Source organism: Ranitomeya variabilis, chromosome 7, assembly GCF_051348905.1.
Source record: "Ranitomeya variabilis isolate aRanVar5 chromosome 7, aRanVar5.hap1, whole genome shotgun sequence".
Classification (NCBI taxonomy): Eukaryota; Metazoa; Chordata; class Amphibia; order Anura; family Dendrobatidae; genus Ranitomeya; species Ranitomeya variabilis.
In genome coordinates this window covers 137,876,391-137,901,277 of record NC_135238.1, presented here as the reverse complement: position 1 = coordinate 137,901,277, position 24,887 = coordinate 137,876,391, and the positions used below count along the sequence as shown (strand labels likewise).

Genomic DNA, 24,887 nt, shown 5'->3' with positions numbered 1-24,887 from the left:
TGCTCTGCCTGGGACCACTGTGCTCTGCCTGGGGCCCCATATGCTGCCTGGGGCCCCTGTGCTCTGCCTGGGGCCACTGTGCTCTGCCTGGGGCCCCATATGCTGCCTGGGGCCCCTGTGCTCTGCCTGGGGCCCCTGTGCTCTGCCTGGGGCCCCTGTGCTCTGCCTGGGGCCCCATATGCTACCTGGGGCCCCTGTGCTCTGCCTGGGGCCACTGTGCTCTGCCTGGGGTCCCATATGCTGCCTGGGGCCCCTGTGCTCTGCCTGGGGCCCCATATGCTGCCTGGGGCCCCTGTGCTCTGCCTGGGGCCCCTGTGCTCTGCCTGGGGCCCCATGTTCTGCCTGGGGCCCCTGTGCTCTGCCTGGGGCCACTGTGCTCTGCCTGGGGCCCCATATGCTGCCTGGGGCCCCTGTGCTCTGCCTGGGGCCCCATATGCTGCCTGGGGCCCCTGTGCTCTGCCTGGGGCCCCTGTGCTCTGCCTGGGGCCCCATGTTCTGCCTGGGGCCCCTGTGCTCTGCCTGGGGCCACTGTGCTCTGCCTGGGGCCCCATATGCTGCCTGGGGCCCCTGTGCTCTGCCTGGGGCCCCATATGCTGCCTGGGGCCCCTGTGCTCTGCCTGGGGCCCCATGTTCTGCCTGGGGCCACTGTGCTCTGCCTGGGGCCCCATAGGCTGCCTGGGGCCCCTGTGCTCTGCCTGGGACCACTGTGCTCTGCCAGGGGCCCCATATGCTGCCTGGGGCCCCTGTGCTCTGCCTGGGGCCACTGTTCTCTGCCTGGGGCCCCATATGCTGCCTGGGGCCCCTGTGCTCTGCCTGGGGTCCCATATGCTGCCTGGGGCCCCTGTGCTCTGCCTGGGACCACTGTGCTCTGCCTGGGGCCCCATATGCTGCCTGGGGCCCCTGTGCTCTGCCTGGGGCCACTGTGCTCTGCCTGGGGCCCCATATGCTGCCTGGGGCCCCTGTGCTCTGCCTGGGGCCCCATATGCTGCCTGGGGCCCCTGTGCTCTGCCTGGGGCCCCTGTGCTCTGCCTGGGGCCCCTGTGCTCTGCCTGGGGCCACTGTGCTCTGCCTGGGGCCACTGTGCTCTGCCTGGGGCCCCATATGCTGCCTGGGGCCCCTGTGCTCTGCCTGGGGCCCCATATGCTGCCTGGGGCCCCTGTGCTCTGCCTGGGGCCCCATGTTCTGCCTGGGGCCACTGTGCTCTGCCTGGGGCCCCATAGGCTGCCTGGGGCCCCTGTGCTCTGCCTGGGACCACTGTGCTCTGCCTGGGGCCCCATATGCTGCCTGGTGCCCCTGTGCTCTGCCTGGGGCCACTGTGCTCTGCCTGGGGCCCCATATGCTGCCTGGGGCCCCTGTGCTCTGCCTGGGGCCCCATATGCTGCCTGGGGCCCCTGTGCTCTGCCTGGGGCCCCATGTTCTGCCTGGGGCCACTGTGCTCTGCCTGGGGCCCCATAGGCTGCCTGGGGCCCCTGTGCTCTGCCTGGGACCACTGTGCTCTGCCTGGGGCCCCATATGCTGCCTGGGGCCCCTGTGTTCTGCCTGGGGCCCCATAGGCTGCCTGGGGCCCCTGTGCTCTACCTGGGACCACTGTGCTCTGCCTGGGGCCCCATATGCTGCCTGGGGCCCCTGTGCTCTGCCTGGGGCCACTGTGCTCTGCCTGGGGCCCCATATGCTGCCTGGGGCCCCTGTGCTCTGCCTGGGTGTAGGACACTGGTGACGTCACTTATCTCCGGACATTAGCTTCGGACATTATCTCCGGACATTAGCTCCGGACAAAGCCACGGAAGTTGGCACAGATTGCAGGAAGTAGTATTCTAGGCAATTAATCTCCGGACATTAGCTCCGGACATTAGCTCCGGACATTAGCTCCGGACATTAGCTCCGAACATTATCTCCGGACATTAGCTCCGGACAAAGCCACGGAAGTTGGCACAAATTGCAGGAAGTAGTATTCTAGGCAATTATATATTAGATACTGCACATTAAAACATCATATATTCAACACTATAGATTTGCAACACAAATTAACTAAATAATTACCCAAGTATTGATAGTATTTTATTTTCGACTCATTCAAGTTTTTTTTTAATCTGTGTTTGAAGTTTTAAGTTAGGCTGGGTTCACATTACGTTTACAGCAGCCCGTTCAACACATACGGTAACGGGCTGCTGTAAACGTAAGTGCCGGTATGGCAGCACGCTAGCGCAGATAGAGCATCTGCTAGCTCTATCTGCGCTAGCAGTGACGGACCCGGAAACGCTGCAGCCTGCGTCTCAGGGTCCGTCACTCAATGACGGCACATCGCTAGCGCACACCCATTGTGGGCGGGCGCTAGTGATGCGTCTGACATAGGAATTAATGGCGGCCGTTAAGGACTATGTTACACCGCGTTTATGCCGCGGTGTAACGTAGTCCGTCTAACGGACGCCCATAACGTAGTGTGAACCCAGCCTTAATGAGATGCTGGTGCTTCGGGGCATACCAGTATGCGCCCTCACACCTGTCATTTTCCGATCACTCCACTATTTTCCCCTCACTCCTGTTAATTTTCTCCCTCACAGTTCTCATTTTCCCCTCACTCCACTATTGTCCCCTCACAACTCTCATTTTAACCACACCTCTCATTTTCACCACACCTCTCATTTTCACCTGACACCTCTCATTTTCCCCTCACTCCTCTCATTTTCCCCTCATTTCGCTCTTCCCCTCCCTCACACGTGCACAGTAACTTCCTGTTATGAGTACAGCGGTGTAATCCATGAGGCTCCTCACTTTCCCTTGACATCATGCCTAGTGGGATGATGTTGGTAAGTCATGCCTAATATTATAAGAGTTAGAATTAAGATTGAGCATGAATTCCTCGAGCTGCTGTGTGGTCCCATCCCACTTGAAAAAGATATCATCAATATAACGAAGCCAGCACAGCACATGGTCAGCGGCCCCGCCGCCAAACAGGAATCTCTCCCAATACCCAAGGAAGAGATTAGCGTACGAGGGTGCGCAGGCTGCACCCATGGCTGTGCCGGCTGCACCCATGGCTGTGCCACGCTTCTGAAGATAGAATACATCTTTAAAAACAAAAAAATTATGGGTAAGGACAAAGCACAGGAGCTCGAGGATCAATTCACACACAGAGCTGCCCAGGTCGGAAGTCCCCAAGAAGAAACGGACTGCATGAACATTTTGCAGTGGTCTCTTAATTTTTGCCAGAGCTGTATATAAGTTTCACTTTTTGTATTGAAGAACTGAAATAAAATAACTTTTTGATGATATTCTAATTTTGTGAGAAGCACCTGTATCTGCCTTTTCTGCCATGCGATGATCCGTGTTGGTTTAGAGCTGTAACAGACAGAAATTGCCAGTGATTCTTGTTCCGGTGACGTTCCTTCAACAGCAGTTTCATAATTTACATTCTGCTATGCCGATGGGAGATCTGTTCTGTTGTAATGCTGATTGACAGCCAGCTGCCCACTGCCTAAAGGGGAACCGTCTGTCAATCAGCATCCAGTATTTGGATCTTTGATATGATACTATTGACTGGTATGCTTCCCATCAAGTGCTTTTGGATAATGATGTCGACAGAGTGAAGGGGAGGAGCTGCTCTGTTGACATGAGATCAGAAGCAGGAGTCACTGACTGAGCTGTCCACAGGCAGGGCAGGCATGTAGTTAGCAACTACCTGACTGTAAGTTCTTAGGTTGTTTTTTTTCTATTGTTTTTAGTCCCAGTTAGCCCCTTTAATTTCTAGTTCAGGTTGTTGCCTAACACATCAGTGCCTGTAATGCACAGCTACAATCTAATTCTATCTCTCACTTTTAAGGCCAGTTTTATGGAATGTATTTTGGAGTTCATGAAGAAAATGGAGTACAACACATTAAAACTTTGCAGATGATGTTTTCTAGTTGCATATGTACCCAGAACCCTATTCAAGACAAAGGTACTAGATACTGAGCCCTTGTGCTATTGTTTCTATTAAAATGTACATTGTTATACCTTCCTCTTTATTATGGGGTTTCCAATTAAGTTATTCTCCCTGCTGTCCAGTCTGTATACTCTCTTTTGTTTCCTGCACAGTCATACACCACACACAGCAGGGGCACATTTATAAGATTATCTCAGCACAGGAACATTTTTTAACACATCCAAATGCGGAACTTATTTTTATTCCAAGATCTATTGATTAAAATGTACTTTTTTTTGTGGGAGAACCCCTTCAAGCATTGGCAGTCTTTGTTTAAGTTGTGACCCCTGTGACCAATCAATCACTGTCTGCAGAGGTGACATAAGCAAAGTTGACATCATCACTGATTAGCGATTTGTTGCCAAGGTTTTATTTAAACCTGACAAACTATGCAATGACGTATACAAAGAACGGCGCGGGATCACAGAAACATGACAGTCTCTAGTTTACCAATGTCAATAAATTGTATTTAGTCCAGAGAAAGTCATATCGATTTTAAACTATTCACGGTTCAGCAGATAAGCTATAAGAAAACTGACTTTCCTCTGACAGAATTGCTCGTATAATAAGACTTATTTTTATTCCAAAGTCTAGAATAGAATACTGACATTTGAAGTGGAAAAATGTACAAAAAAATATCTATTCATATATAATTTGCAGTACAAACATAAAGAGTTCGATGTTTTAGTATAAATAAAATATTGAATGTATCTTTCTAGTTTACAGAAAAGGAATAGGTAAAGCACGGCAGTAGGAAGGGTACAATGTGGTTATCGCTGGCTCTGGTTAGCGTGGGCACTGCATGGTATTATCGTTATCTAATGCTGTTATGTTGCTTTTCTATATTTACAAATCAGAATATGCTCTGGCATATACAAGATTTTTACTTGTTATACTTTTATATTGTCATTACTATGGTTTTTTTTACTGTCTATATTTGTACTGTGTGGCAATTTTGTACTGTTTTGAGGAATAGGCAACGCATAGTGATACTTTATTCGCTATATGTGGCTCTTCCAAGTTGGCGCTGGACTACAATTTGTGTTTTGTATAATAAAAGTCCACTATATAGGAGTACTATAGAAGCATTACTGTCGTATGACCTACTACACTTTTTACGCATGCTAAACGGTAGTGAACTGGATGACTTACAACCCCGTGCACCTCAATTTTAGACTAGTACAGCCAACTGGACCATCACCATGAAGCCTCCATATTCAGCATACTGTTCCTACATAGGGCAGTCATTCTTCTAGAATCAAGATGGAGACAAACTGAAAGTCACTTGCTGATATTTGTACATTGAAGCACAATGCAAAGTAGAACTTGGCCTGTGAAACTCTCCCGGAAGTCATCTGTTACCATGGCAGGTCTGTATTAACGATTGCACAGTCCATAGATGTGTTTTCCATCTTCTGTTCCTTTGAGAATGTTTTTGCATTTTATAATAGATCATGTCTGCATGTTAAAATAGCTATTGATATAATCTGCAAAATATTCTGTGTTCTATAATATCTATGTGCAGAATACACATATTATTTGTATTTGATCTTGTCTTCAAGACATTGTTTCGCAGAGTGTACAGTTGTTCTCCGACAGCGCCAGGTCATCACTTTTAATGCCTGTCTGGCTGATGTCTCGTATTGTGTTCTTAAATATCTCTGCTACCGAGGCCTCTAAACGTGTCCGGAAGGCTTTGCTTATCAGAACATAAAGGATGGGATTAATACAACTGTTAACAAAGGCCAGGCTTGTTGAAATGGGCATTCCAATCCAAAGCCATTCATTATAGGCATCACCGTGGTGAACGTGCAATTCCAGCAAGCTAAATATGTGGTATGGAGTCCAACAAAGGAAAAAGGCCACCACAATGGCGAGTACCATCCAGAAGAATTTACTGTTTGCCCTTGTGGTTCTTTTCATCTGGATGGAGAGGATTGCATAACAAATCACCATGGTTAGCAAAGGAAAGAGATATCCTATAAAGAACTTTACCAGTGTCAGAGAGGTGTGGATCTTCTGGACCATGGCATAATCAGTTTCATGGAAATGGTTGAAGCATATGACAGTAGACCTTTTCATCTCTGTGTCTCGAAAATACAAGGAAGGGCTAGCAATAAATGTAGCTAGTAACCAAACAAAGCCACTTACAATTCCTGATGTCCTCATTGTCCGATGCTTCTGTGCAATGCTAGGCCACGCCAATGTTAGGTATCTATCCAGGCAAATGACTGTTAGGAAGAACACACTCGCGAACATGTTGAGAATTGCAATGAAAGAATTCAGCTTGCAAAGCATCTTCCCAAAAGGCCAGTGGAAGTTGGTGGCCACATATGTGATATGCAGAGGCAGAAACAACACAAAGATTAAGTCGGCAATGGCCAGATTGAGAAACCAGACAGTGCTTACAGTTTTCTTCCATTTAAATCCAGTGAACCAGATGACAATGACATTTCCGGGTACTCCGAGAAGAAATGCCAGTGAGTAAATAACAATAGATGCCACATGAAGAGCGTGGGTTTGTTCTTCATTGTGCGATACCTCTTCAAAGTCGTCGTAGTCATACATATAGCTGTAGAGGTAGTCATGTGAAGAGTCATTCATTGTTCCGTTCATTTTCTAATTTGTGTAGCTGGGAAGAAAAAACACAAAAGAAAAAAAGATGCTTCACAAATGTTGCTCACGTTTGCTCATGTGTAAAACTGAATGTCCATTGATCTTGTTACATACACAATTTTATATTATCATCTTAAAATTACTTTACTGGAACTTAAAGAAAATCTGTCAGAATGATCCACTCACCAAAATGATTTGAATGGTCATGTTGGTCTCTGAAAGGTAATGTTATTCAGACCTGTTGCTGAGTGGCCAAAAAAATTTCTGTTTTAATTTATGTGCAAATGAGGCGAAAAGGGGTTGTGCACTACTCACACAACCCCTTCTGAAAGCACCACTCCAGCGTTTTTTTAATTCACCGCTGGAGTGGTGCCACTAATCTAAGTTCCCTGACTCTAGTAATATATTACCTGCCGCTGTCTTCAGCTCTTCTCAGCACTATTCCGTTCATGTGTCGTCATCTTGTGAGTGCAACTTCTGACTGACCCGAAGGCAGAGGAAATAGTCACAAGCTCTCAGTGTAAGTCCAAGAGAGGCTTGTTCTGGCCTCGTTCTAGCTCTCGTAGAGTTACATTGAGTTGTGACTTCTTGATTGCTCAGTAAACACTGAAGTGATCCGGCATTTCACTAACTATGGAAGAGAGCTGGAGCAGCGCTGATAAAACATGAAGATGGCAGCTGGTTAGTATAAGACCAGGAACAGGAACTAAGTTTAGTAGCACCACTCAAGTGCTGCAATAAAAAAAACCACTAGTGTAGTACTTTAAATACTATATCCGCCCTTGTAAAATAAAAAGACCTTAGACTCATCTCCCACACCGGCATCGTTCCAGCAATGTCAGTCCCAGGTTTCTTGTAACACATGAGACCTGCAACAAATATTGAACTGCTGTCACAGCCTTTCATGAACCTTGGATGGCCAGGTGAGGTGTGAGCACTTCAGACTAATAGCAGCTGCTGACTGGCTGCAGGGCTCACTTGGTACAAAAATGTCACACAAGCCTCGGAAGGTTCAGCACCAACATCACTAGAACGGCGTTGATGTGGGAGTAGAGTATAAGGTGGTTTATTTCATCTTACAAGGGTGATTATAGAATTTAAGAAGAGGTTGCCTGAATTGTGGACAACCCCTTCAAGTGATTTGAAAATGTCAAAGCACTTCTCAAGCCTCTGTCTCCCATTCTTTATTCTCAGCCCATCCTCACCTTCCTCAGGTTGACTGACAACTCACTGGCTTGAGTGCACAGATCCAATTAAAATAAAGGAACCAGGAAAATCCAAAGAATGCATGTACTACATCACCACTGTCGTTTAAATATCCTGGAATTCATTCAACAAGAGGTTGTAGTTTGAACATCATAGTAGATGGATTGGAAAAATATCATTGTGCAGTGTGTGCGCACCATGGAATATTGGCGTTATCGGGTAATACACTTGAATATATTTTATGGTCCTAGAGATGAGTGAATTTGTTCGGGTCCCTGCTTATTCGTCAAGCTATAGCGCTTACCAAAAAAAAAATTACATCCAGCAAAATGGCACCAGCAGCGATGGATGAGCAGTAGCATCTATCTCTGGCTGACAGATGCTACTGTTGCCATCGGCGCTATTGTGCTGCAGCCCAATTTTGTTTTCTTCCAGCAAAATGGCACTGCTGGTGGTGCATGTGCAGTGGCATCTATTGCTTGCTGATAGATGCTACTGCACAAGCGCCGCCGCCATTTTGTTGTAGCCAAATTTTGTTTTCCTTTAACAAAATGGAGCCGGCAGCAGCGCATGTGCTGTACCATATATCAGCAACCAATAGACGCTACTGCGCATGCGCAATTTTGCTGGAGGAAAAAAATGGCTGCACCAGAATAGCACTGGCAGCAGCAGTTGTGCAGTAGCATCCATATGTAAGAGATAGATGCTACTGCGCAGGTGCCGCCGCCGCCAGTGCCATTTTGCTAGATGTAAAAAAAATTTCTAAGCCTCACAAGAGAAACAATATTATAGGTATTATCAACAATATTATATATCAAGAATATTATCAACAGTAATATCAACACTATTCTATGCAGTATGTAAAATAAGGAGCAGATCAGTGACCTGTCATAAGCCCATACAGATGCATATATGAAGACCCCGCCTACTGCCCTACCCACAGGCCGCCCTGGAGCACGAGCATATCATTAACTCAAAACTAAAAAAAAGATTGAACAACAACCACAAGACGGATTTCATCATCCATGGTATCATTGTAATTAGGAAAACGCCGCCAACCCGACAGTGTCTGTAGGTTACTGAGCACAATCCTGATGACAGGTTCCCTTTACGTAGCAGCAAAACGACAGGAAGCATTACAGTTTAGCACAGGGGTGGCAAATTAATTTTCCCAAGGGGTCAATTGAGAGATTGTCACTGTAGCGGAGGGCCAGATCAATTGGCCAAACTTTATTCTGCTCATTATCATTGTTTTATATAATTTAATATTGAGCAGAATTATATCTGGTGACTTGCTGCTACTGTTAATATATGTTACGATAGGGTTTACTGTAACATGTATTCTTACTAGTAACAGCTAATCAAAACTATGTAATTTGCTGTTTTATATAAAGTATATATAAAGCAGCGAATAATCCAGCTCCTGCTATTCAGCTCTTGTACCTTGGCAACAGCTTGTCCTACAAGAGCAAGCCTTCATACAGTTATGGTGATGGAAAAAAATAAAAAAGTAATGGCTCTTGGGAAAAAAGGGAGGAAAACCAGAAAATCGCCAATTCATGAGAAGGTTCAGCAGGAACAAGACCACAATGACCTTTTTCTGAGGGACAATATTATAGGAAATTTAGGGACATCAATACAACACAGAGATGTGCATTACTAAGAAGGCATATTACACTATCACTATTAAAGTAGTCAAAGCTAGTCCAGCTCCATTGCATGTCATCTGACATGAGGGATATAGACCTCCGTTGACTTTGTGGATGCACAGGGAAAGTCCTCCATTGTAGCTAGTTAACATCCAGGTAGAGAAATGGCCAGAAGTCCAGTCTTTAGAACAGTAGCTCACAATGAGCGTGCAACCCCCCAATTTTGGAAACACCTAATTTCCATGGTCAGTGAGGGGTTGCAGGTCTGACTACCTTGTAGACTCCAGAGGGCAGAAGCATTTACTTTCAAATTCCAGCAGGGGTAATGCCTGAGACTTTGGTAATTTTGCGTTAAGTCTGTGGATGTTAGTAACTCTACAGATCACATCTTTTGGACGACTTAGGCTACTTTCACACTAGTGTCGTGCACTGCACGTCGCTATGCTTCGTTTTGGAGAAAAAACGCTTCCTGCAAAAGTGCTTGCAGGATGCGTTTTTTCTCCATAGACTTTTATTAACGACGCAGTGCGACACATTGCCACACGTTGCAACCGTCGTGCGACGGTTGTGTCGTGTTGCGCCGGACCGTCGCCACCAAAAAACTTTGCTTGTAATGTTTTTTGGTGCGTCATTCCCGTCTTTTCCGACCGCGCATGCGCGGCCAGAACTCCGCCCCCGCCTCCCCGCACCTCACAATGGGGCAGCGGATGTGTTGAAAAACAGCATCCGCTGCCCCCGTTGTGCGGCGCATTCACTGCTAGCGTCGGTACGTCACAACGAGGCAATTTGTCGTGCATCGTCCGACGCTAGTGTGAAAAAAGCCTTAGGAAACTTGTTTCGAAACTGAGTATACAATAAATTAAATAAAGCAGTTACATTCTTATTTTCCAACCTCCCATCATACATATTGGGGAGTACTACAGGTGTACATGCTGAACGTAACACCAACATATACAACTTTACAGTGGAGAAGATCACTCACTATACATTATAAAATAAAATATATTGAATATCCTCATGTAGCATTTATCAGGCTCATGATACCAAATGGCAGTGTTCCCCAACTCCTGTCCTCAAGGACCACCAACAGATCACGTTTTCAGGATTTCCTTAGGAAATGCCACCTGAACACTTTCAACATAAACTCTGAATATAGGGAAAACGAGGAAAGAACAGAACCTAAACCACTCAAAACAGATCTATTTTTCATGACTTGTATTCTAAAAAATATGTTACAGACATCGTAGTATACTGGGAGATTGATAAATCTGCCTCCACATTGTTGTAGTAAATCAGTGGGTACTGGAAGTAATAGACACGTTGTACTGTGACTGTTTTCCTGAAAATTATATAGTCTAATCATTACAAATCATTCTGCTAGGACATCTCAAAATATGTTTTCCAGGAAAAAATAAATAAACCTCAGAAATGTGAGTCATTTCCTAAAGGAATATAATCTCGGCTGAGCTAATTTCACAAGATCAAATCAGTCCCAGATTGCTGTCAGTTAAAGGGAAATATCAAACGCAGGTATTGTATGTATATTATCAGCCTGCGTATAAAGTGAGACTTCACAAATACTGGTTTAGATTTAGTAAAATACATCAGTTTGGTTGGTTGATAGCATTTTATCACATTACGTTTTCTCCTTGAGTTGATTCCTCTTTTACTGACAAGTTATGACTTTGTAGGTTAAGTGAGAGGCAATCTTTAGGACTTCCCAAAAGGGATATCACCCGCTTGCCCGAAGTCCTGAATGGCATCTATGTACTATGTAAATTGGTTATTACAGGGCTTGTCTGACAGTAAAATATTTATGTTTTTTAGGCATTGATTATTTGAAAATTACAAAGGCAGTTACACTTGCCTTCCTTCGTCCTCGCGGATACAGTGCAGGCCACTCTAGAGGTCTGCACTGGTCTGGAAGTCACAACACCGCTACTGCGGCCAGGAGATTGGAAGAGCATGACATTGGATGTGTCTCTGATGACCTGCCCACTGTAGCTAATCACTGGCTGTAGTAGTAATGTGACTTTTGGATGGAGCAGACACTGGTTCCGGAGCCAGTGCTGATCTCTGCAGTGGCCACAGTGGCGCTGGAAGTATGCCTCTGTTTTTTTGTTTTGAAACAATCAATTCTTGAAAAAAAATATTTTACTGTTGAACAATTCCTTTATGCATTTTAGGGAATCTGGATGACAAACTCTGTGGCCAACTTACCTAAAATATCTATTATTTTGTTTGTTACACAGCTTTCTAATGAACTCGTATAGCAAAACAGTGGTAGTATATATTGTGAATAAAGCAAGAAACTTACCATAACACAGTTGTCCCTAGACACTGAGCAGGGTGTAGCCAGTGAGAAAATATAAAGCCGTGGAGCCTCCCTTCTGCCTAATTACATGGAAAACATACTTAGCACAACACCCAAACACTGATAGACTGGAAAATTATAGTTTTATAACAGGAGCAATAATCTGATTTTTGCAGCAAATCTCAAGATTTACTTGGATTTGTAATGTGCAAATTCGTGTTTTATTTAAGATTTACTATATTTATTTTGGATACACAACCTTTATTTTATTCCAAAAGTAGCTTATGTATACAAATAGAAGAAAACCAAATATTACTGATAGACGGAATAATTTTATGTGTGACTCAAGCTAAGTGAAACATTGCCAAGTAAAGTATGCCAACCTTCTATTTCTAGCCTTGAATTCAAAATCTGTAACAGTGAATCCCTTCATAGACTTACAGAGTAGTGTTCATATGTGACTGGAGTTACTAAATAGAGGTATGTGTAAGGAGAACAAGGTAATGGAAATAAACAGAGATGCACTAAGCTTGCGACATCTCATTGTACTTAAGCCCCCAATACACCTTAGATGGCTGTCATTCGGTAGGCCATATTACCCATGCACAAGAGCTCTTGGCTTGGCCGATCGCTCCTGTGTGAGAGACCCTACTGGGCACCTCTGGCAGTGACAAGAAGAACAAAAGGATCAACAGTCTGAAATTAGAGATGCTAGATCCTTAACTCCTCTAACAATCATCTGTTCGAGAGACCCATACACATTAAACTGTCGGTTGAACTCATCATTTTCGGTGGGTTTCGGCCAACGTTGCGGTTTAGTCTCATGACTGTTGACCCCCATTTATTTCACTAGAAGATATCTTTGATTGTAAGAGGACTGTCAGCTCGCCTACATGTCTGTTTTAGTAACTACTTGTCTTCCCCAAATGAGTGTATTCTTAGAACCCTGCACTATGCCATGTCTCTGTTAGTCCACCTAGAAATGTGTGAATGAGTGTTACCCAATAGCGGTATGCTCGTCCTCTGTCTGATATGATGCTCTCCAATTAGAGTGTTATGCATGTGGTTGAGGAACCACCGTGCCACTGTTCAAGGAGAGCCTGGAGGGCATAACTAAGTGAACACCTGGTTCTTCACAAGAGTGCCTGATAGTGTGGTTAGACTTGATGGCAGGTGCTACTCCAGGACAGATCCCAGAGCCATAGCAGCTTACCCCCAAAGGGGCAGGAAGCAGGAATGGTCAAGGACTGGAACACAGGAGGATGTGAGATATGTAAACATTAGAGGTACAAGAACATTGACATACAGGGTTTTTCAGGAACTAGGGACGGCCTCGGGTACAAGATGACAGGTGCAGGTTCAGACTGGACTGGTGAGGGTAGGGGTATTGGTGTGGACAAGGCAGATTAGGTTCAGGACTTGGTAGATGCAGGATGGACTTGGAAGCAGGAAACAGCAGGACGGGCAGGAACCAGTTCAGACAGGGTAGGCAGGATCAAGTATGGACAGGATCAGATTCACAGAACACAGGTACCTACAACTTGGAAACAGGTAACATACTGGATACTAAAGTTGCTAAGGCACCTCCCCTTTGGGAAAGGTGCCTTAAATACCTAATGTTTTCCAGCCATTGGCTGGGGACATTTTCAGAAGCGCGCGGCCCCTTTGAAGAGCAGGGAGCTCGCTCCCAAAGCATTCTCCCAGGAGACCTGTGTGCTGTGCACAGGCCGTGGGAGGAGAAAAACACTGGCAGAGCATGGAAGGGTAAGTTAACACGCCAGGGTCCATGCAGGGGGGAGGAAGGGGACATGTCCAGGGGCGCCGGCACTGTTGTAACCCAGAGCTGACACTGCCAGACTCTAGATCAAAACTTACTTCCAAGCATTTGAGCTCAGGTAATACTTCACAAAATTATGAAAATGTAAAAATCTTTATTTCATAGGAAAAGGTGTGCTAAAATAGATTTAAAAATGATCACATGATAGAGACTACAGAGAGGTATCATCAGATGGATAATACCGATGATGATATGCTGATGCCGACCTTCATTCTCTATCATGTGATCAAGGTTTTTTCTATTTTAATCATGTAAGCACACTTTTTTTAGGTATATGAAACACCCCAGGGTCCTGGTTGTTACAGTGGCATTGCTTTCTTCACGGGGAGAGTGATGTCACACTTGGAAGCGAGCGAAGATCTTCTTTATCAGGTAAACACAAGCATACGACAAGTTCACACTCCAGTCCAGAAGGGGGAGCTCTGATCCAGCTTGTGGGTGGCTCCCCTGTTATGATCTGGTGACCTTGGAGCCGCAAGAAACTTTCTCTGGAGTCGGTGGAACCTGTACTGACCGCAAATCCTGAACTAACACCGCAACTAGAAGTAGCCGTGGGGTGTGCCTAACATTCCCTAGACACCTCGACACAGCCGGAGGACTAAATACCCCTATAGATGGAAATAGGAATGCTACCTTGCCTCAGAGCAGACCCCCAAAGGATAGGCAGCCCCCCACGAATAATGACTGTGAGTAGGAGAAGAATAGACACACGCAGGTAGAAAACAGGATTTAGCAAAAGAGGCCACTCTAGCTAAATAGGAAAGGATAGGACAGATTACTAGGCGGTCAGTATTAAAACCCTTCCAAAAATATCCACAGCAGATAATACAAAAAGTTCCACAATCTAACTAAAGACATGGAATGTATATCTGCCACTCCAGAGAATCCAACAAGACTGAGAAAATACTGACACAATCTAAGCTGGACAAGAAAACACAAAGAATAGCACTGAATTGTGAAGCACACATAATATGTGTGCCACAGGAAAAAAAAACCAGACACTTATCTTTGCCGATTTGGCAGAAAGGCAGGAGGAACCAGGCAGAGGTCCTACACCTCCCAACAACAATTGACAACTGGCAAGGACTAATGAATCCTGCACGCCTAAATACCCCAGTCAGAACTGCAATCAGCAGTTACACCTGACCAGGACTGCAACTCAGGGGCAACTGCATTACCACCTACAACCACCGGAGGGAGCCCAAAAGCAGAATTCACAACAGTACCCCCCCCTTGAGGAGGGGTCACCGAACCCTCACCAGAGCCCCCAGGCCGATCAGGACGAGCCAGATGAAAAGCATGAACCAAATCAGCAGCATGGACATCAGAAGCAAAAACCCAAGAATTATCCTCCTGGCCATAACCCTTCCATTTGACAAGGTACTGAAGCCTCCGCCTCGAAAAACGAGAATCCAAAATCTTGTCAACCACATACTCCAACTCCCCATCAACCAAAACAGGGGCCGGAGGATCAACAGAGGGAACAACGGGCACCACATATTTCCGCAATAAAGATCTATGGAAGACATTATGGATAGCAAAAGAGGCCGGAAGCCCCAATCGAAAAGACACCGGATTAATAATCTCAGAAATCCTATAAGGACCAATAAACCGAGGCTTAAACTTAGGGGAAGAGACCTTCATAGGAACATGACGGGAAGACAACCAAACCAAATCCCCAACCCGAAGCCGGGAACCAACACACCGACGACGGTTAGCAAAACGTTGAGCCTCCTCCTGAGACAACACCAAATTGTCCACCACATGAGCCCAGGGCCACGGAGCGGGTCGCTGCCACCGTGACCACCCCTTTAATTGCGACCGGACCCGGTGCCGAGTACCGCACGGCCGTGGCGGGCCACTCATATAGATTTTGATATATTTTTCGTATTAGGCTAGGTTCACATTGCGTTAGGGCTATCCGTTTAACGCATACGCTAGCGGATTGCGCTAACGCAATGTCCCAAAAGGGATCGCGTTTGGCGATCCCGCTAGCGCAGATGCCTGATCTGCGCTAGCGAGGAACAGACCTCGGACGCTGCAAGCAGCTTTCGAGGTCCGTTCGAAAATAACGGGACATCGCTAGCGCATGCCAAAAATGGCATGCGTCAGCGATGCGTTAGCGACCCATTAGCACATTGCGGTCAATGGGTGCGCTAACGGACCCGTTACATAGCGTTAATTGCGCCAATTGAGCCATGTAACGGAGTCCGCTAGCGGACACCCATTAACGCAATGTGAACCTAGCCTTACTTAGCTGGAATCGATTCATTGGTTTTAGGGTTTAACTCCGTAGTGTTGGCACAATTTTAAGTACCATGTGTTTTAGATGGGGCATAACTGCAAGTTTACTGCATCTATTAAGAAATCTAAAAACTTTGCATGGCATATATGATTCTGCCAAATTTGGTGCACTGCCAAACTCTGTAGAAAAACATCTAATTTGACATGGGAAAGGTGACACCCAGTTTCTACGAGCAGTAACAGAGGAATGGTAGAATGCAGAGTTTTATTAAAATGTTCACATAATTGTATCTTCAATCAAACTCTCATATCCTGCAATGCAATTTTATGTAGGCTTCTCTCTATCCAGATCCTGCAATGCAAAGATACCCTGATTCCTCTCTGACTTCCTTTGGATCTTCATAGCCCTTCGGCATCTAAAATGATCTGTGCATCTGTCTGAAGTGGAAATACTTGCTCTGCTAGATATGTACAACTGAGGGTAGATTTCATTATAAGGATGACTAGATGATTCACAACACTAACAATGTGCTGATGGCTTCAATAACCATCATAGGTCAAGAAGGGAAATGAAGTAATAGAGGAAAGAGGGTAAAAGATTGGCCTGTTTCCAGGAATGAACTAACTCTTCACATCTTTCCTGCAGATTCGCTTTAAATATGACACATTACATAGCAAGAGTATTGTGTGCATATTTTTTTTTATTAACTCTTATTTATTGGATGTTAATTATTTTGTCTAATTGACCTGTAACATGTGTGCCGATTCGTGCCTCCTCTGTTTCCACTTTGGCCAGGGTATCTTTGCAAGGCAATATTGCCTTGCGCAGGCGTGTACTTCGGAGGACAGAGAATGAACTTCAATCCAATATTGCGGCCAGCATGCAGCCAGCGGGTAAGGAAAGGGTAAATCAAACACCCGAAAACCCCGCCCATATGACCCAAAACTGGTCCCGCCAAATTCAGGTGACAGGTTCCCTTTAAGGTACACCACTACTCCCCTCTTTCATGGGTAGGGTAAGGGTACAGAAGACTGAGGGAAGGAGGGAAGATTGAGGAGTTTAAGCAAGGAACAGGTCCCCTGTGTCTTCACCATCAGAAGTAATGCGGGGCGTAGGGCAAGCTAGGGCATCCCTAGTGGTAGGGACAGGGAAGGAACCCCTGGTCTTGGGATACCCGACAACAGAGTTGTGGCACAAATATTAAGTTGAGGGTGCCAAAAAGTTTTGTCTGACCCACTTGTGGGATTCTCTGTGAAATTGTGCCCAATTTGCCTTTTTTTTTTTTTTTTTTTTTTGGTGTTATTCCAATGCACACAAAGTAAATAAACATGTGTATAACAAAACAGGTGTATTTGTAATTGCAATAATTTCCTGGGAGAAATACCTCATTTTCTGGAACAATTTCAAGTGCGCCAACACTTTCGGCTATGACTGCATATCTAAAACCAATGACCAAATCAACCAAATTGAATTTTTGAAAGAATTTTAAGATCACACAGGGATTTCTCAACTCTAAAGATAAAAGAAAGCCATGTGACGCATGAAATGCACTGCATTAATTTAAAAGGTACATAGATGCACATGATTTTATACAAATTACTTGATCACACATATGGACTACTGTGTGTAGCTTTCTTTTTAAATTCTCTTAGGAGGCCAACTGTAGCTTTAATAGGTGCCACTCATGGACCTCCTGCACACACACCGTTACTGGCACCAAATCTCTCCTTTATCTACTCTTTTCTGCCCTTATGGCTGTGAGATTGTACTGTACAGTGCAACAGGATCACCATGCACATCTTCTGAGCATCAGCACACTGTTCCTGGGTCTACTCCACTAACTGTACCCCTCATCACTACCCATGTAGCTGCCACACGCCACTTGGGCAACCTCTAAAGAAAATAACATCATGCGCATGGCAAAGCAATATACACTATGTATATTAGGAACAAAGCAAGCTAACTGTGCAATCTCTCTGATATAACTAAAATTACAGAAAAAAACAACACATGCTAACATTCAAAGACTACATCCTTTGCGCATGTTTGTGAACAAAAAAGCAAAGAGTCTCTATATCAAAAAACTACTAAATGATGGTAATTTTATAAAGAATATAAACTTTATTAAATACAATATGAGAAAGACATAAGTAAAAAGGATGGGGATGAGGTGAAAGACAAAACTGAAAAATGACTGCGTGTCAGCACAATGTTAAGTACATAATGGGGGATACATAGCCAAACTGATAATGCAATGAGTAAAATGTCATAACCACTGGTACAGCATATGAAGGGGATGAGAAGGGAGGGAGAAGGGAAACTATTCCCAAACCTCAGCAACTGGATGACCCTGAAGGTATACCCAGTGCTAACCCTTCCCACAGATAATCAATATTGCACGTATATCCATAAAGTGCTTAAGTAAAAATAAGTGTGCCAGGACCAAACATACTATACATTAAGGCTTAAGGCTTACCCATGTTTGTGCAAATCTGCAGTCAGATTCCAGTGAGAAGCCCCGACGCGCGTTTCGCGTGGTGTGCTTCCTCGGGGGGCTGTGTGGGTACTGAATAAACAGAGTATATATAGGGCCATAACCTAAAACACCTTAGTTCCTAATTGCAGTGATTGCGGCGCACGAGGAATGGTGAGCCGCCATTACCGCCCTCCTTCCGGCTATCCCAGCAGCGTCCAGTAAGGGGGAAATCCCCCGTGACGTCAGAAGAACTGGACGTCGCTGTGTAAGGATGCCTTAGGAGGCGCGGCTTGTGCCGGGACCCATTGCGCGTGCGTACCACCGCGGTGGCCATTTTGGAAAGGGGAATGACTGCTGGCATAATAAATGTAAGTATAAGGCAGACGTTTTGCTACCGTAACGCGTACCTCAGATGACAAGGATAATAAACAGAGTGCGTATATGTAAATAAACAAGTAAATAAAGAGGGGGAAGCATATCCAAAGAAGATGTCTATGGGGCAGTCAATTCAGTAATTTTGATAGTCCATTTGCTGCCAGAGATGTCTTCACTGCTGCTCCACTTCTCAATAAACGCACTCTTTAATTGACCATAAAGGCAGCAAGTCCAACCCCAGTACGAATGATATATATTGACGCACGAGATCACTATAAGAACATAAAAGGAACAAAGCAAACCAAAGTGAATTAAAAAAAGGAAAAGATTAAAACCACATAAAAACAAAGAGCAACCTAGAGAGATGGGTTATAGGAATGGAACAAAGGACAACTTTTCATTAAGGCCATTCGGGGCCATAGTCCCCAATCTAACTATCCACTGACATTCGATTTTAGCTAATAGTTTTTTGAGATCACCACCCCGGATACCGGCATGGACCCTATCGATACCACGTACTTTTAGGTCATCTGGGTTACAGTTATGTCTCGCCTTAAAGTGTCTCGGGATGGTCTTAAGCTCTGAGTTATCCACAACTTCTTTTGCAGACACAATGTCCCTGACATGTTCACGGACCCTGACACGGAGTTCACGGGAGGTAAGGCCTACGTAAATAAGATTACACGTGCAGGTAGCATAATAGACCACAAAGGTGGTGCTACAGGAGATGTACCTCATAATGCGGTACTCCCTACTCCCATCTGCCGCCGAAAAAGTAGTTGCCCGTATAATATTTCTACATGCTTTACAGGAACCGCATGGAAAACAACCCCACCTTGGAGGTCCTGAGCCAAAGATTCTAGGAGAAGGTATATTGTAATGGCTCCGCACCAGCTGGTCTTTGATACTCCTACTCCTCCTTGCAGTGAGGAGAGGCCGGTCAGGTAAGATTCCGTTGAGTGTTGGTTCAGTTTTTAACACAGACCAGTGTCTCTGTAGGACTTCTCTGATATCATCCCATTTGTTGTTAAAAGTGGAGATGAATCTTAGTGGCTGCTCTTTGTTGCGAGCCACCACTGAAGTCCCACAGAGAAGTCGGTCTCTAGGGGTGCTTTTAGCACGATAATAACCCCTTTTAATAGATCTACCGCTGTACCCCCGATCCCGGAAGCGACCACAGAGATCACGAGCCTGGCCCTCAAAGATTCCATCCGTGGAGCAGATACGTTTCATTCTCAGAAATTGACCCACAGGTATAGCACGTATTGTGGAATCAGTATGTGCAGAAGCAGAGTGCAATAATGCATTGACAGACGTTTCTTTTCTGAACACATCGGTTTGAATGGTCCCGTCCTCACATCTACAGATTTTGATGTCCAGAAAATCTATGCTTTCTGTAGCAATTCTATGTGTCAGACGGATATTCCGATCATTCTGATTTAGTCCACGGATGAAATCACGAAGGCCAGGCTCGGGACCCTGCCAAATTAACAAAACATCATCAATATAACGATACCAGCACTGCACATGGGAAGCGGCATGTGCGCCCCCACCGAAAATCTCCCTCTCCCAATAGCCGAGAAAGAGATTAGCGTACGAGGGCGCACACGCCGCGCCCATGGCAGTGCCGCGGTTCTGTAAAAAATACCGGTCCTTAAACATAAAAAAATTATGTGTTAAAACAAAATGAAGGAGCTCTAAGATCAGGGAGCACAGCGGGAGACCTATATTGCTCATATTAAGAAAAAACTCAACGGCCTCCAAACCGTCTGTATGCCTTATGCAAGTGTATAAGGATTCAACATCAACTGTTGCAAAAACCATATCAGACTCCAAGGTGAGGCCATCAATTTTCCTCAGGACGTCCGTGGTGTCTCTGACATAGGAGGGGAGCGACTCCACAAGAGGGTGCAGATAGTATTCAATGAATTTGCATATAGGATCGCACAACCCTCCCATGCCAGAGACAATGGGACGTCCCGGGGGTTCCAACCGATCTTTGTGAATCTTCGGCAGCAGATAGAGAGTAGGGACAACCGGATATTCTACCATAAGACCTTTAAATACCTTTTTTGTTATGATCCCCCGTGTCAGGGCCCGATCAAGAATTGCATACAAAGCACTGGAAAAACTCGGCAGCGGATTACTGGTGAGGGATATATATGACTCCCGATCCTTCAATTGGCGAAAGGCCTCCCTCTCGTACTTAACTGTTGGCCAGACCACCACGTTCCCCCCTTTATCCGCTGGTTTTATTACAACATCCCGCATAGACCCCAGTTCTTTAAGGGCCCTGCGTTGTTTAATGGTCAAATTGTCACCCCTTTTATCGCTGGAAATTTTTTTGAGATCCTCTAATACTAATTTATTGAAAATATCAATCTGGGGACAAAGCGAGAAAGAGGGGAACGTGGTACATCTCGGCGCAACAGAAGGAGGGAAAGTACCTGTAACAGATGTTTCACTTTCCGCTGCCAATTCCTCCAGTGCCGCCAATGCCTCTTGTTCCAAGGTCGTGTCAAGGTGAAGAGTGTCACCTGGTTTAGCATGCAATTTCCGTAAGATGACCTTCCTCAAAAAAAGTTGTGTATCTTTCATAACTGTAAAATAATCAAAACTATTAGTTGGAACAAAGTTCAATCCTAAGCTCAACACCTGAACTTGATCAGTGGACAGTACGTGCTCCGATAGGTTGATTACCTCAAGATTGTTAGTGGGTTTAGATTTTTTCTCACGAGACTGCGGTGGAGTAAATCGGCGTTTATTCTTCCCTCTCTGGTTACCAGATTTAGCCGCACCCAGTCTTTCGTTCAGGATGCTATTAGAGTGGCTCGTACCCGCTTGTTCCTCATCCATCGAGGATGCCGAAGAAAAGGAATTGCGGTGGACAGGGAGTTTCTGTTGGAATGACTGTTTCCTTTTCCATTTATATACATGGTCGTTCTTATAATCCAACACGTCTCTTTGGTATTTTTTAGTCTTTGATGCCACAATATCCTTTTCCCACTTTTGGAAATCTCCCTCAAGCTCCTCATTTAATTTTGTTTTAGCTGTCACTGATAATGAACTCAATAGTATCTCTTGTAGCGCTCCAATCTCACTCTCTACTGACTGCAGTGAGGTTGCATTGGATTTAACCAATAATTCCATATATCCTCTGGAGCACTTAGAGGACAATTCCTCCCATTGTTCTTTTAGGAGCTCATCCTCTAAAGAAAAAGAAGGGAACACTTGAATCCTCAAGCCTCTTGGTATCAGGCCCTTCTCAATGTACCTTTCCAAGAAGGCCTTGTTCCACCATAACCGTGTCTTTTTATTTAATAAATATTTTAATTTAGTAATAGAATCTTCTGTCTCTCTAGATTTAAGAACCACACTCGAATCCTCACCAAATACCTCATCCAATTTCGTGAGCCATTTAGTTTCCCTGGCTCTATGATCCATACGATCGGTGGGAGAAGCTGTGAAAATACACAGTAAAATTATCAATTTGTAACAAAAACCGAACTTGTGGATGTAGTAAGAAATACCACACTCCCTTCTATCTGGAGTGCCCATAGCACCCCACCAGGGGAGAGAAACTAGGAGTATGGAAACCTCCCAAGTATATACTTGTGAACAAAAAAGCAAAGAGTCTCTATATCAAAAAACTACTAAATGATGGTAATTTTATAAAGAATATAAACTTTATTAAATACAATATGAGAAAGACATAAGTAAAAAGGATGGGGATGAGGTGAAAGACAAAACTGAAAAATGACTGCGTGTCAGCACAATGTTAAGTACATAATGGGGGATACATAGCCAAACTGATAATGCAATGAGTAAAATGTCATAACCACTGGTACAGCATATGAAGGGGATGAGAAGGGAGGGAGAAGGGAAACTATTCCCAAACCTCAGCAACTGGATGACCCTGAAGGTATACCCAGTGCTAACCCTTCCCACAGATAATCAATATTGCACGTATATCCATAAAGTGCTTAAGTAAAAATAAGTGTGCCAGGACCAAACATACTATACATTAAGGCTTAAGGCTTACCCATGTTTGTGCAAATCTGCAGTCAGATTCCAGTGAGAAGCCCCGACGCGCGTTTCGCGTGGTGTGCTTCCTCGGGGGGCTGTGTGGGTACTGAATAAACAGAGTATATATAGGGCCATAACCTAAAACACCTTAGTTCCTAATTGCAGTGATTGCGGCGCACGAGGAATGGTGAGCCGCCATTACCGCCCTCCTTCCGGCTATCCCAGCAGCGTCCAGTAAGGGGGAAATCCCCCGTGACGTCAGAAGAACTGGACGTCGCTGTGTAAGGATGCCTTAGGAGGCGCGGCTTGTGCCGGGACCCATTGCGCGTGCGTACCACCGCGGTGGCCATTTTGGAAAGGGGAATGACTGCTGGCATAATAAATGTAAGTATAAGGCAGACGTTTTGCTACCGTAACGCGTACCTCAGATGACAAGGATAATAAACAGAGTGCGTATATGTAAATAAACAAGTAAATAAAGAGGGGGAAGCATATCCAAAGAAGATGTCTATGGGGCAGTCAATTCAGTAATTTTGATAGTCCATTTGCTGCCAGAGATGTCTTCACTGCTGCTCCACTTCTCAATAAACGCACTCTTTAATTGACCATAAAGGCAGCAAGTCCAACCCCAGTACGAATGATATATATTGACGCACGAGATCACTATAAGAACATAAAAGGAACAAAGCAAACCAAAGTGAATTAAAAAAAGGAAAAGATTAAAACCACATAAAAACAAAGAGCAACCTAGAGAGATGGGTTATAGGAATGGAACAAAGGACAACTTTTCATTAAGGCCATTCGGGGCCATAGTCCCCAATCTAACTATCCACTGACATTCGATTTTAGCTAATAGTTTTTTGAGATCACCACCCCGGATACCGGCATGGACCCTATCGATACCACGTACTTTTAGGTCATCTGGGTTACAGTTATGTCTCGCCTTAAAGTGTCTCGGGATGGTCTTAAGCTCTGAGTTATCCACAACTTCTTTTGCAGACACAATGTCCCTGACATGTTCACGGACCCTGACACGGAGTTCACGGGAGGTAAGGCCTACGTAAATAAGATTACAGAAAAAAACAACACATGCTAACATTCAAAGACTACATCCTTTGCGCATGTGTTGTGAATATGTTGTCACAGAGAGCTATATTAGACTGGGTGTAAAATGGCTCTTATGAGCAAATTGTCATGCTCCTAGATTCAGACCCTTAATTTGTGCTCTGTGGTCGGCTTCTCTTTCCCCCCAGACATAGCAGATACACCATTTCTTCAGGTGTTCTAGTTTTATTATCCTTTTTTCTGTTGGTTTTGGGTAACAGGTGTTTTTAATTTACTTTGTCTGCCCTATCACCTTTTGGGTACGGCTTTATATACCTTCCCCTGCTAGTGTTTCCTGCTTGTGATAGTTTCTTTTGAAATTAGCCCACTCTGTTGTAGTTTTTGTTGGTTGCAGCTGTTTTGTGTGTGTTTCCTTTATTCCTTTGGGAATTATGCTACTCCAGCAATACTAGGAGCTGATAAAGACATTCAGGGTGAGCAACTGTCAAGTGAGGGCGCCATTGCGCTATCTTAGGTTGCCAACCTCCGCAGTCAGGTAAGGACAGACCAGGGTCAGAGTAGGGCTTTTAAGAATCTGAACAGGGATCTGTCAGATTTAGGTATTAGTCTCCCTGGGTTGTACATTACCCGTGTGTATGTGCTAGTGCAGTCATAACACAAATTCTATGCTTTTAATTTATTCTAATTGACATCTTAAAGAGTAATAATACTTTCAAGTAACTTTTTAGAATACATTGAACTGTGTGTACATGAAGTACATGTACCCCATTTCTAACTATTATATGATTTTGATCCTGCATTTTCACCAGTTTGCCTTCTGCTGACTCTATCTCTAATTCAAATCCATTCTGACCTGGTAGGAGTAGACGAGCTGCTGTGATCTCTCCAATACACAGCACAGCACAGCACACAGAGATCATTCGCTCTTCATTCATTCTTTAGCACACAGAGAAAAACAGAAATACGTAATAAATAAAATAGCAATGCTGAGCTGTCTGATGTGAGATAAAAGACTTGTTGGAAAGCTCAGCACCATGGTTCTCTGTCACACTCTGCCTGAATTTTCTCCCTGCTCCTCTCTTCTCCTCTTTCGCCTCCTCCACTGTTCATAGAGTAT

At 44.8% G+C, this 24,887-nt stretch overlaps 1 protein-coding gene across 2 annotated transcripts in view; it reads right to left on the bottom strand.

Moving 5' to 3' along the window:
* Nucleotides 1-4,351: 4,351 nt before the first annotated feature.
* CMKLR2 (chemerin chemokine-like receptor 2) overlaps nt 4,352-24,887 on the bottom strand; it is a 55,515-nt gene continuing 34,979 nt past the window's right edge. The window contains exons 1-2 of one of the 2 annotated variants that reach the window (XM_077275753.1): nt 11,750-11,805; nt 4,352-6,593 (exon numbers count right to left, since the gene is read on the bottom strand). In XM_077275753.1, the coding sequence (XP_077131868.1) occupies nt 5,519-6,577 (1,059 nt within the window). In that variant the 5' untranslated portion in view covers nt 6,578-6,593; nt 11,750-11,805 and the 3' untranslated portion in view covers nt 4,352-5,518. Of the gene's footprint in view, nt 6,594-11,749; nt 11,806-24,887 lie in introns of those variants that run through there. The other variant, XM_077275755.1, reaches the window with a different exon arrangement.